Below are 16,051 nucleotides of genomic sequence, written 5' to 3'. Positions count from 1 at the left end.
TTGGCAGGAGCAGGGACCGAGCAACGGGAGCTCACCCCGTCGCGGGGATTTGAACCGCTGACCTTCTGGTCGGCAAGTCCTAGGCTCTGTGGCTGAATCCACAGCGCCACCCTTGTCCCCGTAAAAATGTCAGATAGTTGTTTTAAATTATTCCGGGAGCTGTGGTTATGAGGTCACTGAAGACGTGAGCCGAGAACTTATCCCAGTGAACAGAGTCATATTTCCCCATCTGTCGAGAGAGTTAACGGGGCAGGGGACATTCCCAGTCTCCTTGTCAGGTTCGTCAAGTTGGAGATCCCACAACTCTTTGGGGTTTTTTCATGTTGCTTTTCCTCTTTGGTCAGCAGATGAGAACTGCAGGGACAAATACCACAACTGCCCGGTGATCGTGCAGGCCCGCCTCTGCGTCTACTCCTACTACAAAGCCGTCTGTTGTGCCTCATGTACTCACGCCTTGGAGAGGCGCCACGCCGGACCGAGCCGATAGCGCTGGCGAGCGGCAGGATCCTGGACTCCTCGCACCTTTACTTGAACTGGGGACAAGCGAATATATTTCGCGGACTACGGGAGCCCCTGTCATCCGCAAAAAAAAAAACACCTCATCCGCTGGAGAGGGATCGCAGCAAAGGCATTGAAGGACCAAATGGGATTCGAACTCGAGGTCCGAGAAATTCCCATCAGTGTCCTCTCCTCTGCTCTCTCCAGAAGGAGTATTTCATACTGTACCCCAGTATTTCCAGAGAAACCTACCCCAAGCTACAGACTCATCGTACTTCCTGCATTTCCTTTTAAGCTGTCCCCTTTCACGGAGGCTAGGAAGAGGGGAGACAAATTGCGACGGCACGCACGGCATTCTGGCAGGCCCACAGATGATTTTGGTGGCCTTGGCTTTTAAGGAACTCCCAAGGGGTACTTTTGCACCCCGCTCGGCCTCCTCCCTCCCTCCTTGAAGACACACCGCCAAAATTTTGGTTCCCTCCCGTGAAGCCATCCCCAATCCCATTCACACACACATACACACCCCGAAACGCTCATTTTACAACCAGCTAAAAGGAGGCCAGAATTACCTGCACAGTTCCAACTTCAGCTTGTTTTGGGACACGGCGCTACGGATCGTGAACGGACGACCTGACATTGCCGTCGCTGGGTTCGATTCCTCGCGGAAGCCCTTTGGAAACGCACGGGACATGATGTGGAGTTCTGTGGTGGGTGGTTTCGGTCCCCGAGGCCTGTGAACTCGCCTGAGACAAAGCCCAGATGGGGAGGGAGCTCTCGAGCCAATCTATACCACCCCGACCAGTAAAACCCCGTCAGCTGCGGCAAAAAAAGGCCGGTGGATGGACTGGAATTCGGAGCCCTTGCAGTTCCACGCGCTCCCTTCCAGAGGGCAGCACTGAGTCTGACGCCTCCCAGCCATATTGGCTTTGCTCTAGTATTTCCTTAGGGAAGCGAAAAATATGCATATTTTTTTTCCTCCTGAAAATATACAGTATTGGTGCTACTTTGGATTGTGGAGAAGGCTGATTAGCAGCCGAGCAAGACGGTTCCTACAATCTTGCCACTGTTTCGTGATTTACAGTAGGAAGCGGGGACCTGCGGACCCCCAAAGGTCACTGGACTCCAGCTCCCCGCAGCCAGCATGCCCAGTGGTGATGGAAGTGGTCAAGCGACCAGCCCCAAACTCCCTCGGTCCAGAGTGGACCTGGATTCCCTCAGTTTTGAGGAAATGACACAGAAGCGCAAACGTTTCTGCAGAAAGACTGATCAGTCTGCGCCTCGCCAAGCCAGCTTCCCAACTCGCAAGCTGCAGCCGGGTTTTCCATGCAGTTCTTGAGGTTGCCAACTTTTTCCGCCTGCCCGTGCTCCTCTGTCATCGACATCAATTCTGCTCCTCCTCCATCCCCAGAGAGAAGCACCGTGGGTTTTTGTTTTTACACGTCAAGGCGTCCCTTAAAGGCATGTGAGCTTTGGTTTTTGCTGAAGTTGGCAACCTTAGCACTCAGAGATGTTTCCTTCCTCCTTCCTAGCCTGCGCGGTGTTGCCAAGTGACCAGAAAACCCAGCCCGGCCTGCTGCCATGTTTCCAAGAGGAGCTTTGCCTGCAGAAACGTGGAAGCGAAGCTCCTCTTACAGCCTAGAGATATATTTTTTTAAAAGCGGCTTGACGAGGTCTGTAGATGACACGGCTGCTAAATGCACAGGTGCAGGTCTCAGTGAAACAGTTGGCAACCCTCACCTCTAGAAACAGGAATATATTGCCTCCCTGTAGCTCAAATCAACACACTTTTGTTTTTCTCTCTGCCCTCCCCCCTTCCGAGAGTAGCTTCTGTGAAGGGTTGCCAACTTATTTCTGGGCAGATTTCCTACGTCACTAACACTAAATCCTATAGGAACAGCCATTGCCATGTCCATGTCTAGAAGGGGCCTGATCTGTTGGATTTCTGCCTGTCACTGAGCCACTGAATGCACAAAAACCCTGGCAGGATGGAAGAAAAGTTTGGAGGGCACACAACCGTAGCATTTATTCTGAAGCTGTGAACCCTTAAGGCTTTGTGATGGAGTTTGTGGGGTGAAGCTTAAGAAATCAACAAGGCCCTGCAGTTAATATTTGGACCTGGAGGCAGGGGCAGAGCAAGGTGAGGGCAGTGGGGGCCCCGGGTGTCATCTCCAAGGGGGGGGCGGGAGCTGTGGCGCGCTAACCCTAACCTCCCCCCCCAAAAAAATGCTCTACAACAAGTGGCAATGACAATGGATAGATCACGGCCAGTCTTTTTATACTGTGAGTCGATCGCAGTCTCTTGGGATTCCAACTAGATTTCAGTGGGGGGCAAGAAATTTTCTGCCCCGGGTACCACCTGACCTTGCTATGCCACTGCAGGAAGGGCAGGTAGGGGGAGACACATTTCTGGGGGGGGGGGGGGTGTTTGGACTAGATGACCCCTGCAATTCCAACGCTGCAATTCTGTGATTCTAGATTGACAGAATATCCTAAATCCCATAGTTGACACCTGGTTATGGATTTGCTGCTCACAACAGCTTCTCCTCATAGGCCCAGGCCAGGGGCCTTTTTTAAATGACAGAAATTCAACAGGTGAAGAGGCATCTACTCCTTGCCGTTCCTCCCTGTAGCAACAGCTGAGTCATGATGGGGGAAGTACCGTATCTTTCCGTGTATAACACGCCCCCTGTGTATAAGACGCCCCCTATTTTGGGGGCCTCAAAATTACGAAAATGGGGGGAGATTGCCCCCATGTATAAGACTAACCCCCCCTTTTAGCATTATTTTTTAGTAAAAAAAAACCAAACTAGTCTTATACACGAAAATGTATGGTACATCTCTCGGATTCCAGCTTCCCATGCAACCATTTTAAACATACATACATGCGCACAGTGCCGGATTTACGTATAAGCTAAACAAGCTATAGCTTAGGGCCCCACTCTCTTGGGGCCCCCCAAAACATGTAAAGGAAAAAAAACACTGGATGTACATTTCCAAAATATTAATATACTACTTCTTCTTAATTGTACTTCAGTTCAACAATTACTTGGATAAAATACATATTTTGTCATGTGCAAATGGCTTTAGATACTTATTAGGTCCATAAATAAATAAATATAGCATATATTCAACACAAAAAAACAGCGACAATTTGTTGCTGACAAAGGACAGCTGGACATATAAAGGGCCCCATCACCTTCAGGAGCTGAGGGCCTCATCAAACCTCAATCTGGCCCTGCATGCGCACATACATAATTTTATTTGTATGTCGCGTTTCAAACTTCCGACTCTACAATTCTATGATTCTATGAAACTTATGCTCAAGGCAGCTTACAACATGGGGGAAAAATGCATAACTGCAACAGAGCAAAAGTATAGTCGTACCTTGGTTTTCAAACAGCCTAGTTCTCGGACGTTTTGGCTCCCGAACTATCGAAACCCGGAAGTGACTGTTCTGGTTTTCGAACGTTCTTTTGGAAGCCGAACATCTGACGGAGCTTCCAATTGGCTGCAGGAGCTTCCTGCAGCCAATCAGAAGCCGCGCTTTGGTTGTCAAACGTTTTCCGTTCGACTTCCGAGGTACGACTGTAGTCCTATACGATAAATAGAACATTACAAAAACACACAGTCAAACTGAACAGTTTCCACATAAATTACAACAAGACCTAAAACGAAGATACAAAAAAATACCGACAAATGACACAGGAGCTTTTCTGGAAGAAAAAGTTGGCAACGTCCTGTCTTTCTGGTAGGCCAGATTGTAGAATGAGCCACAAGGGAGGATATTGGGCAGTACCAATGTGGAAAGGGCTCTTGTGCATCAGGAAGAGAGAGAAAACAAACCACCCTAAGTGGTTTCCCTGAAGCACTGAGGAGAGGAAAGAAACAGCAGCTGTTGAATTTCCTCCTACTACACTACTCTTAAAAGGTACAGGAGCCCTCTTGGAACCAGGGCTTGGCTTCCCACTGAATTGCAAATAGCTGCATCAGATTATCAGAAACAGACAAAAAAAGAGGAAAAGCATTTATAGGAAAGACTTTTTATAGAAATGGCTCAGAGTGCTCAGATTATATAAATATATATAAAATATATATATTATATATAAATCTCTATGATAAAGCTGAATGTATCTAGGTTTGGTTTGGTTCCCCCTCCCCCAAACACACACATCCCTTTTTTTTTTCTTGGTCCAAATCTAATTTATTTTTTATTAAAGATTTATTTGAGGTTTTATGCCTGGAGTTTTCTCTTTATTCCTTTAGATGCACTTTTCTAAACCACTTCACTGTTGTTGTTTTTCCTCTAATCCGCCGGCATCGCAACAGAAAATCAAGGGAACGGTATTCTTAAAAATGGGAGATTCCAACCCAAGTGAAACAGTACTATGGATACAGGAATCTTGTAATCTGGAGAACCAGTGTGAAAAAGAAATTAGTGCTGAACTAGGACCCGCCCCCCCCCCCGCTCCAAGTAAACCACAAGTAACCCCCCCACCCCACCCCAATGATCTAAGTAATCTTACAGGCCTACACAGGGGTAGCTGATTGGCAGCCAGTGCTGCTGCCTCAGTCGACACAGCTGTAGAATGGGTGCATCCAGGCAATGTGGCCACAGAATCCTGCACCTGATGCAGCTTCCAGACCAGTCTCAAGGGAAGCCCCGAATCCAGTATATTACAGTAGTCTATCTGTGGGGTCACCAATGCATGGAGGGGCCAAAGTGCCAATTCCCACTCCCCACCCCACTTTTGCTTGGAAATAAAGGAAGGCACATGACCCATTTGACTACATCAAAACGGCGTTTTACTGATTTATTTGGGTGAGGCATGTACCAGACGGCTTTGCAGCGGAGTGCAAATTCATTCCAGGTATGGGAAGATTCCCCCTTAAATTGCACAAAAAATTGGAGTCCAAGAGGACTAGTAACTTGCGTGGACCAATCTGCAAAGTGCAGTTGGGGTTTTCCGTCTGGGCTGCTGAGATCAGTTTGGCGTTGCTTCATGGAAAAAAACCCAAAACCTGCTACTAAGAGAAATCCCAGAGGATCTGCTGTGTTTTCTCTGCTGCAAGAGAGTCAACCAAGACACCACACAGTCGCTGCTGTAGGAAGTGAGATGAGAGGTGCATTTTTGCCTGGGCTCCCAATTTGCTTATATTCTAATATTATTCACCCTCCAGCAGAGGGCGGCGATGCCCTAGTTCAGCATTCCCTAAGGTCACAATTAGGATAATTCCTCAAACTGCATTAAAAAAACACAAAACACCACCCAGAATTAAATGAAAAAGGCTTTGAAGGGCTGGTGTTTTGTTTTGGGATTTTATTTTCCTTAAGGCTTTCTGCGTATGGAAAGCTGGAAGGAGATTTATTTATGTGTTTATTGTTTCCATCAAAATTAATTCCAAAAATCTTGTACGTTGCCACCATAACTGATAATGCACCGAGCTTATCACAGTCCCTCCAGCCATTAGGTGATGCAGAAGAGGACATTTTTGACATTTGCAATACAGTAGTACCTCGGGTTAAGAACTTAATTCGTTCTGGAGGTCCATTCTTAACCTGAAACTGTTCTTAACCTGAAGCACCACTTTGGCTAATGGGGCCTCCCACTGTCGCCACGCCGCGATTTCTGTTCTCATCCTGAAGTGAAGTTCTTAACCCGAGGTACTATTTCTGGGTTAGTGGATGTCTGTAACCTGAAGCATCTGTAACCCGAGGTACCACTGTACCATTTTTGACTGCAATACCATCTGCATAGTGATTGCAACCTGGTGGGTGTGGCTGGGTGTAATCCTGCGCTTTTTCACAGCACCTGACTCAGCTGCAAGACAGCAACTGCCTGGGGCAAAGGCGTTGGCAGAGGGACGCTGAGGTTTCCTTCTTCCTAACTCTCTCTTCTCTGCCAGGACATCCTACCTGCCTATAATTGCCCCAACTCTGCCAGCTGCCCTCCTCCTCCTCCATAAACTGCACTCAGAACCAAAACAGCCGCATGGGAAGGGGACAAGCAAAGTTCAGTTCTGCAGCTGGCCAGCACTGCAAGGAATACCGTATTTTTCGCTCTATAAGACGCACCAGACCATAAGACGTACAGTGGTGCCTCGCAAGACGAAATTAATTCGTTCCGCAAGTCTCTTCGTCTTGCGAGTTTTTCGTCTTGCGATGCACGGTTTCCCATAGGAATGCATTGAAAATCAATTAATGCGTTCCTAGGGAAACCGCCTTCAGACCAGGTCCGGGGACAGTCTGTCCCCGGACCTCTTCTGAAGGCTGGGGGGGGGGACAAGGGCTTTTCTTCCCACCCCCAGCATTTTAAAAAACCCCAGGACAGCGGAGGACTTCTCCGCTGTCCGGGCGATCTTAAAATGCTGGCGGGCGGCATTTTAAAATCACCCCGGACAGCGGAGGACTTCTCTGCTGTCCCGGGGAGATTTTAAAATGCTGGGGGTCGGCAGCGAACGCTTCGCTCCCGCCCGCCAGCATTTTAAGATCGCCCAGGGCAGGCGGGGGGGGAAGGCAGGCGGGGGGGAGCAAAGACTTTTGCCCCCCGCCAGCCCTCAGAAGAGGTCCTCTTCTGAAGGCCGGCTGTGGGCGAAAGTCTTTGCTCCCGACCACCAGCATTTCCCTATGGGCTTTCGTCTTGCGATGCAAGCCCATAGGGAAATTCGTCTTGCGAAGCGCCTCCAAAACAGAAAACCCTTTCGTCTTGCGGGTTTTCCGTCTTGCGAGGCATTCGTCTTGCGGGGTACCACTGTACCTAGTTTTTGGAGGAGGAAAACAAGAAAAAAAATATTCTGAATCCCAGAAGCCAGAACAGCAAGAGGGATCGCTACGCAGCGAAAGCAGCGATCCCTCTTGCTGTTCTGGCTTCTGGGATAGCTGTGCAGCGTGCATTGACTCCATAAGACACACACATATTTCCCCTTACTTTTTAGGAGGGAAAAAGTGAGTCTTATAGAGCAAAAAATACGGTAATCATAGAATGGTAGGGTTGGAAATGAACCTCAGGAATCATCTAGTCCAACCCCCAGAAATGCAGGAATCACAGCGTAAAGAATCCCTGACAAATGGCCATCCAACTTCTGTTTAAAAGAGAGTCCATCACCTTCCGAGGGAGCCCATTCCATTACTGCACAGCTCTTAATCTGAAGCTCCTTGTCATCTGAATCCACTGACTCAGGTCCTGCCGTCTGGAGCAGCAGAAAACAAGCTCGCTCCATCTTCCACCGGACGTCCCTTCAGATATTTGAAGAGGATTTTAATAAGGAATGGGGAGGGGGAATTATAATTTATCTTAAAAATCATTGCAAGCAGTTAAAATCGTTAGTAGGATTGGAATAGCACTTGTAGTGAATTTTGCAATGGTGAATTTTGGATATACAGTAGTGGCGATGTAAAAAAGAGTTGGATTATTATAAAAGATGCAGGAGGAAATGATTAACAGGACCTGAAGAAGGGAAGCCCAGGAGATTCTTTGGAATCTTGCTTTTATGTTGTATGTTGGATATCTGATTGCAAAACATTAATTTGAAAAACCAAACGAATAAATTTATTTAAAAAGAACAAGAAGAGGATGTCACCTCTCTCAGTCTCTTCCGCACTAAACAGCTGACCCCCAAAACTGTATGCTTTGCATTAAGTCTCAGGCTGCATCCCCACTGAGTGGCGTCTCCAGGTACTCCTCTGAAATTCTGAAGAGCCCCTGCCAAATAATGCTGACCTGTAGAGAGCCGTGGTCTGCCTCCATGCAAGGCAGCTTAAGGTCAGTGGGTCTCCTCTGAACAGCTGCAAACAGATTCGATTTTGGAGATTGGGAAATGTGGGCTATAAATATTATTATTTATTAAATTTGCATACCGCCCTCTACCCACAGATCTCAGGGCAGTTAAAACCCAAAATCCCAATATAAAAACATTCAATGCATAATACAAAATTAAAAACAACCCAATAACACCCCCAGTTAATAATAATAATTCTTTATTTATACCCCGCCCTTCCCGGTTCAGAAAACAGGGCTCAGAGCGGCTAACAACAAATTTAAAACACTTAACTGATGCAACAAAAAACAGCGTAAAATGCAGTATAAAACGTGAATAACAATAAATTCAGAATTCATACTAATACATAATGCTATTTAAAAATAATAAATTGTATAAAACCAATTGCAAGCCACTTAATACTGTTTTTAAAGGAAAGAAGTAGAAGGGCAGCTTTACTCGGGAATGGCCCGCAATGACGATCGGGCTTGCAAGGGCGGCCCCAATCCCCGACCCCTCCACGCAGCCACTGACTGCGCCGCACGCGACTCACAGCCGGGAAACCCGCTGCGCATGCGTGCGTCCCCGGAGCGCCGGCCCCGCCTTCTTTTTCCTCCTCCTCCTCCTCCTTCCCAATCAGGCGCTGGCATAGCCACCTACGGCCCTTCTCTCCATTGCCGCCAACGGGCCCTGACTTGGGGTCCTTCGCCTTCTCCGGGGAGAGGGGGGGTCGGTTAAATGAATAAAAAATAAAACGAACCCCTCCCCATTCGCGTGTGAGGAGAAAGTTAATCTGAGGTGGAGGGGGCGGGAGTTTTTAAAAAATGTATTTATTTACCTCACGGCGGAGCGGATAGGGAGAAGAAAGAGGCCCCCTCAGGCGGCGGCGAGGGCAGCCCCGGAGCTGGGCCCGGCGACGGCGGCGGCTGGAAGAGGCTGAGGCGGCCGGAGGGAGAGAGACTGAAAGACTGAGAGAGAGAGAGAGAGAGAGGCCGCGGAGGGGCGCCGGCTCCTGCCTCCCTCCCTCTCTCCCGCCGCCGCCTCTCTCCCATGGACACGGCGTGAGGTGAGTGCGGGGAAGGCAGGCAGGCACCTCCGAGGGCACCCCTGGGGGGTCCTCCCTCCCCTCCCCCCTCAACGCCCCCTCCCTCCAGGGCCCCTGCCCCCCTCTCCTGCCCCAGGGGCCCATGGGAGATTTCGCGCCCCCTCCCCTTCACGCCCCCCCCCCGCACAAGGCCAGGAACTGCCCCCTTCTTTTGCCCCAGGGGGGCTCAAGGGTCCTTCTCCCCCCCTTCCAACCCCTGCCCCACTGACTCCTTGGGTCTCCCCTCTCCTGCCCCAGGGGCCCATGGGAGATTTCGCGCCCCCTCCCCTTCAAGCCCCCCCCCGCACAAGGCCAGGAACTGCCCCCCTGTCATTTGCCCCAGGGGGCTCAAGGGTCCTTCTCTCCCCCTTCCAACCCCTGCCCCACTGACTCCTTGGGTCTCCCCTCTCCTGCCCCAGGGGCCCATGGGAGATTTCGCGCCCCCTCCCCTTCAAGCCCCCCCCCGCACAAGGCCAGGAACTGCCCCCCTGTCATTTGCCCCAGGGGGGCTCAAGGGCCCTTCTCCCCCCCTTCCAACCCCTGCCCCACTGACTCCTTGGGTCTGTCCACCCCCCCACCCCACTGCCAGGCCGCCTCTGGATCCGGCCCTCCTTGCCCCCGCCCCAGTTCCTCCTCCTCTTCCCCCGTTTCTTCTGACACGTAAGAGCTCCCACCGTTAAGGTCTCCCTGTTCTTCCCCAAAACTGCCCCCTTGGCTCCTGGGGTTTCTTTCCTCAGCCCCCTTTTGCCCCCTTCTCGGTGTCCTCAAGCGGATCCCACCAGCCTTGATTTCCTCTCCCCCTGCCCCACTCCCACCTACCCTCTTGCCCCATTGGCTTCTGGGAGCCTTTGGCCTCCCAACACCCCCCTCCAAAATATTATTTCCCTTATGCCCCCTTGTTTTGCATCCCTCCCCACACCCCAGCCTCCACTCTCTTGTCCCCCTCTCTTTGCCCCACTGATTCCTGGGATTTTGTTGCCTCTGTCCGCCCCCCCCCCCTTCTGCAAATTAATACTGGCTCCCATTCTGCTACCCCCTCACTTCAACTCTTTCCACTCCATTCCCTGATCCCCGTTTTCCTTTCTCCCGTCCTTGGATATGAGACACCTTCCTCACCATTGCTCCTCTATTACCTCTGACCCATTTATCTGTAACGTTAATGTCATGCAGCGGCTTCTATGGTTTAAATCAGACGACTTCTTCTAAAACAAAACATATTTGGGAGGCTAGTAACTTTTTGCAGGCGTATTTCCACACCAGTTGTATCCCACAACTCAAGACTGCCATTTTTTGTTCTTAATGTTAAGGAGTGCTGGGGTTTTAATACCTCACCTTTTCCCTCTTCCCCACCCCACTTTCTGAGTCCTTTTCACCCTCCTCACTGAGTTGCCAAGGAGCAAGTTTCTCTTTTAAAAGCTCTTTTAATTATACACTCGCTTCCTTGTAGGGACGGGAAGATGTGGCTTTGCCTGTGGTGTGGGGAAAGGAGAGTCAGAGCAAGTTTGCCAGCGGTCCTCAGAGCATTTCTGAGTCCTTGCTGGTTTTGCAGCTCTCGGTGCTGAGTGAGCTTTTCTAAGCTTCAGAGACATCCGATTCCAATTACATTCTTACTTTGCAATTTCTCTGCCTCTTCCACCTCTCCTCTTCCAAGCATTTCCACTTCAGATTGTCTTATAAACCTACCCCCCAAGTTTATGATTGTTTTGACATCCCTATATCCCTGCCCACCTTTCCCCCTTGTGAGAACAGGCACAGGATTTGAGCCAGGCTTTGCACTTGAACTATAGTGTCCTGAATGTGTATACCAGCTTAAGTTCTGATACAGTGGTACCTCGGGTTAAGTACTTAATTCGTTCCGGAGGTCCGTTCTTAACCTGAAACTGTTCTTAACCTGAAGCACCACTTTAGCTAACGGGGCCTCGCGCCGCTGGAGCACGATTTCTGTTCTCATCCTGAAGCAAAGTTCTTAACCCGAGGTACTATTTCTGGGTTAGCAGAGTCTGTAACCTGAAGCGTATGTAACCCGAGGTACCACTGTATTTCAGTCTTCAAAGATGAACGCTACCCTTCACCCCTTCAAAAATGGACTGTGCTTTTGAACATGAAGTGATGCGTGGTATCCCTCCAGATTTCTGCAAACACCTTCCTGGTATTTCAGTGTTTGAGAGAGATGCTGTGTTTAAAAAGCAGACCAAAAACCCCTGCGTTAAAACTGAAAGGTTGAGCGAGATGTTTCCTCCATTTCCCCTCCCAACGCATCTTACTTTTCTTCCCTACAGCTGTGAAGGATCATCGCAGAGAATCCCTTTGAGTCCCCATCTCCAAAGATGGCTGACTCGGCTGGCATTGTGGGCGAGCGTCTCAGCAGGGGCAAGCTGCCCGGTTGGATGGGCACGAGAGAGGTGAGTGGTGGACGGGCCTCTTTCTCTGGGCATGCATGATGGGCCTCCTCTGTGGTGTATCGGGCTGTTGTTGTTGTTGTTTAGTCGTGTCCGACTCTTCATGACCCCATGGACCAGAGCACGCCAGGCACTTCTGTCTTCCACTGCCTCCTGCAGTTTGGTCAGACTCATGTTTGTAGCTTCGAGAACACTGTCCCACCATCTCGTCCTCTGTCGTCCCCTTCTCCTTGGGCCCTCCATCTTTCCCAACATCAGGGTCTTTTCCAGGGAGTCTTCTCTTCTCATGAGGTGGCCAAAGTATTGGAGCCTCAGCTCCAATCGGGCTAGTACTTCCCAATTCTTGGGTTTTCAAGAAGAGGAGGAGGGAATCATGATTAACCGCAAGCGTGGGGAACCTGTGGCCCTCCAGTTGTTGCTGCAGTACCGCTACCCTCATTGCTCAGTTGGTTAGAGCAGGGTGCTGCTAATGCCACGGTTGCAAGTTCAATCCCTATATGGGACAACTGCTCAGGGTCCCTTCCAACTCTACGATTCTAGGATCCCTGACTGTTGCCTATCCTTGCTGGGACTAATAGGGTTGTAATTCAGCAACATCTGGAAGGCTAGAGATTGCCCCGCATCCGATTTCCTTCTTTCTTACCTCTCAAGTCTGGGCTGTTTCCTTCCCTTTTTATCTGGTGCTCCAATCCGAAGCAGACACACACCCCTACCTCTTTCAGCCAATCATTCAATGAGCCTGTTTGCCAGTAAGAAACGGGGGGCCCTCAGCAGCCTGTTTATTTACAGCACCGGTAACACACGAAAAGGCTTCCAGAATGGCTGGTTAAAACAAGGCAGTCTCTGCTCACAGGCTTGCAATCTAAATGGCATGGCACAAAAGGAAAGAGGGGCAGGGAGGGAAACTCGGGCACAGATTCTTAAAATGTTTAAATAGCAGTTCTATTTAATGGGAATAGTTCAGGGCTAGGAGGCTCCTGATGGAGCTGGTCTTTCTGTGGAGGCGACAGAACGAGCGCTGCTTTCTATCTGGCTGGCTGAGGCTCCTTCCAGGTGGGTGTTGAGGGAAGAGGAGGCACGATGGAGCTGGTCTTCCAGCAGAGCTGAAGGGCTCCCCTGAGGTTCCCATGAAACACCCTGCCTGGGTGCCTGTTGTGTCCTGTGCTGGTTCCCTTCTCACTGTTTAGTTACTTTTGTCATCCTTTCCAGAGGGTGCAGCTATCTCTTGCGTTAAGAAGGACAGAGCCTTGCGGCACCTTAAAGGGCTAACAAACTTATTGTGGCACAAGCATCCTTCAGAGGCATGAATTGTTACCCTGTGCTTTCTTGTCTTGGCTGCGTATGATGCGTATGCTTTGCCTCTATGATCTGGGGCAGTAATGTTTCTGAATACCAGCTGCTGGAAACTGCAGGAGCGGAGAGGGCTCTTGGGCTCGGATCCTGCTTGTGGGTTTCCCACAGGCTTCTGTGAGAAAAGGATTCTGGATGAGATGGGCTCCAGCAGGGGCCCCTCTTCCGTTCTTAGGTCCAGGTTACCACTATCTGTCCTCTACATTTCATTTGCCTCTGACCTTGCCGCTTACAATTCTCCCCCCACTCCTAAAACTGCATACAGTCATACCCTGGGTTACAGACGCTTCAGGTTGCGCGTTTTCGGGTTGCGCACTGTGCTGAACCCGGAAGTACTGGAATGGGTTACTTCCGGGTTTCGGCACATGCGCAGAAGTGCAGAATCGCAACCTGCGCATACACAGACGTGGCGCTGCGGGTTGCGAACGCTGCAGGTTGCCAACGTGCCTCCCGCACGGATCACGTTCGCAACCCGTGTCCACTGTGTAGCTCAATATAACACTTTGTATTGCCTACCGTACTTTGCAAGAGTTTATGCCACACAAAAAAACCATTCATCTTTTGAAGTTGCCAAAATACTTTGTTCTTGTTTTTAAGTTGGAGCAGCAGTGGTTTGTGTTTAGGCATTCAGTTTTAAACACCCAGAGGACTTTGTGCATGTGAGCCTTCCCCACCCTGATGCCCTCCAGATATTGTTGGATTACTATACCATATTCCCTGAAAGAAGGAACACAGGAAGCTATCAAGTTAGGGGTGGGGGGCGCTGCTTTGCAGTGGTTACGTTCCTACTTGGGTGGTTGTTTCCAGAGGGTGATGCTTGGGGAGGGCTCTTTGGCGCCGCGGAGCCTTCAATGTGGAGTTCCTCCGGGTTCAGTTTTATCCCCCATGCTGTTTTAACATCTACATGAAACCGCTGAGTAGGGTCATCCAGAATTTTGGAGTACGTTGTCAGCAATATGCTGATGCCACATAGCTCTTCTTCTCCTTTACATCTGCAGGTGTGTCAGTGGATGAGCTGAACCGTTGTCTTGCCTCAGTAATAATAATAATAATGATGATGATAATAATAATAATAATAATAATAATAGTAATAGTAGTTTATTATTGGTACCCCACCCATCTGGCTGGGCTTCCCCAGCCACTCTGGGCAGCTTCCAACAAAGATTAAAAATACATTATGCACTGGATGAGAGCCAACAAATTGAAGCTCAGTCCAAATAAGACTGAGGCTCTGTTAGGGGGTTACACTCCCCCTGAAGGAGCAGGTACGCAGCTTGGGGGTGCTCAGGTGGCCTCAGTGGCATGGAATGCCTTCCATCAGCTTTGGCTGGTTGCCCAGCTGCGCCCCTATCTGGACAGGGCTAGCCTAATTTCTGTCATCTGTACTCTGGTAACCTCTAGCTTAGATTACTGCAACACATTCTACATGGGGCTGCCTCTGAAGGCGGTTCGGAAACTTCAGCGGCCAGGTTGCTCGGTGAGGCAAGACGGTTTGCGCATATTACACTGATCCTGGTCCAACTGCACTGACCGCCAGTTAGCTTTGGGGCCCAATTCAAAGTGCTGGTTTTGACTTAAGAAGTCTTGGACAGCCCAGGACCATAAGAGCTGAAGGACTGCCTATCCCTATATGAACCAACTTTTAGATCGTGCGGCTGTCATTTGAGGGCCTTCTTTGTGTGCCATCTGCACATGGAAACGAGCCTTTTCTGCGATGGCTCCCTGTTTATGGAATGCTCTCCCCAGAAAGGTTTGACTGCCACCTTCGTTACATATCTTCATCCGCTAGTTAAAAACATCCCTCTTAAGTCTTTGGCCTATATGTTGCTTAATTGGCTAAAGAGTTACGAGGAATGTTTTTGCCTGGCGGCTAAAGATATGTAATGGGAGGAGAGGTATTATTATTAATAATAATAACATATTTTACCAAGTCAGACCCTTGGTCTGTTTAGCTCCATATTGTCTACACTGACCGGCAGCAGCTCTCCTCTCTCAGTCCTACCTCCAAATGCCTGGGACCGTCTGCGTGTAAAGCGGGTGCCCTATGTCACTAGCTTTAAAATTAATACTAAGATTCTAGTCCTCATGGTCATGATCCAAGATTTGACTTTATACTCAGACCCTTAGTTTAGGTAGCTCTGTATTGTCTATGCTGGCAGACAGCATCTCTCTGGGTTTCAGACAGAGTCCCTCCCAGTCCTGCCTGAAGATGGCAGGGATTGAACCCAGGACCTTCTGCATGCAAAGCAGGTGCTCTACCACTGAGCTACCACCTTTCCCCAGGTTAGATCAGTTAGGCAAATCATAGACACATAGAACTGTAGAGTTGGAAGGGACCCCAGGGGTCATCTAGTCCAACCCCCTTTCATTACTCACAGTGATCCTGTCAGGCACGGGTCAGGAGGCTGTGGCCCTCCAGCTCTTGCCGGACTACATCTCCCGCCATCCTCCCTGACCTTTGGGCATGCTGGCTTCTGGGAATTGGAGTCTAGCGAAAGACTTCCGATATGCCCCGCCCTTCCTGTAAGGTAGCCCAGCATCATTCATCGCCCAGCGCAGGCAGGTGGTTGTGAAGCGGGTGAGTCAACTGCGACAGAATGGTGTGGGATGGCAACGTGGTTTTCCAGCGCTCGTGGCCCTCTGTGTGTATGTGAACACATGGCTGTGATATTCCAGCCTGCAAGAACTCTGGGAGCGATGACTCTTGTCGCCGCTGCTTCAGAAGCAAACCCCCGGCAGTTGCCACCATCTCCGTGTGACTCAGTGGCTTGGTTCAGACTTGCCTTGGTTCAGACTTGCCTCTTTGTGTGTGTACATAAAATTTAAAAAAAAGTATACTCATCCTGCTAAATTGCCCTTGCACAAGTTCAGCTGTCTGCTCCTCCCCACCCCCTGTTGATGCTGCAAAATTCCCTGGGATTTCTACCCTTTCTTGGGTAGAAATCTAGGGCCTCCTTTTCAGCCG

General features: G+C 49.8%; 2 protein-coding genes across 5 annotated transcripts in view; both read left to right on the top strand.

Annotated features, from left to right (window-relative positions):
- ADAMTSL4 (ADAMTS like 4) overlaps positions 1–4,732 on the top strand; it is an 85,146-nt gene extending 80,414 nt beyond the window's left edge. For both annotated transcript variants that reach the window (XM_080984487.1, XM_080984486.1), the window contains one exon: positions 348–4,732. In XM_080984487.1, the coding sequence (XP_080840613.1) occupies positions 348–487 (140 nt within the window). In that variant the 3' untranslated portion in view covers positions 488–4,732. The remainder of the gene's footprint in view (positions 1–347) is intronic.
- A 4,336-nt stretch (positions 4,733–9,068) lies between these two features.
- Positions 9,069–16,051, top strand: part of PI4KB (phosphatidylinositol 4-kinase beta) — a 49,633-nt gene continuing 42,650 nt past the window's right edge. Inside the window, exons 1-2 of one of the 3 annotated variants that reach the window (XM_080984579.1) lie at positions 9,069–9,319; positions 11,617–11,739. The gene's annotated coding sequence lies outside the window, so the exon portion shown is untranslated. The remainder of the gene's footprint in view (positions 9,320–11,616; positions 11,740–16,051) is intronic. The other 2 variants (XM_080984577.1, XM_080984578.1) reach the window with 2 other exon arrangements.

Source organism: Podarcis pityusensis (assembly GCF_964106645.2).
Source record: "Podarcis pityusensis genome assembly, chromosome: 16".
NCBI classification, from domain to species: Eukaryota; Metazoa; Chordata; class Lepidosauria; order Squamata; family Lacertidae; genus Podarcis; species Podarcis pityusensis.
Note: the sequence above shows the minus strand (reverse complement) of the source record. Positions and strands in the feature narration are given on the sequence as shown.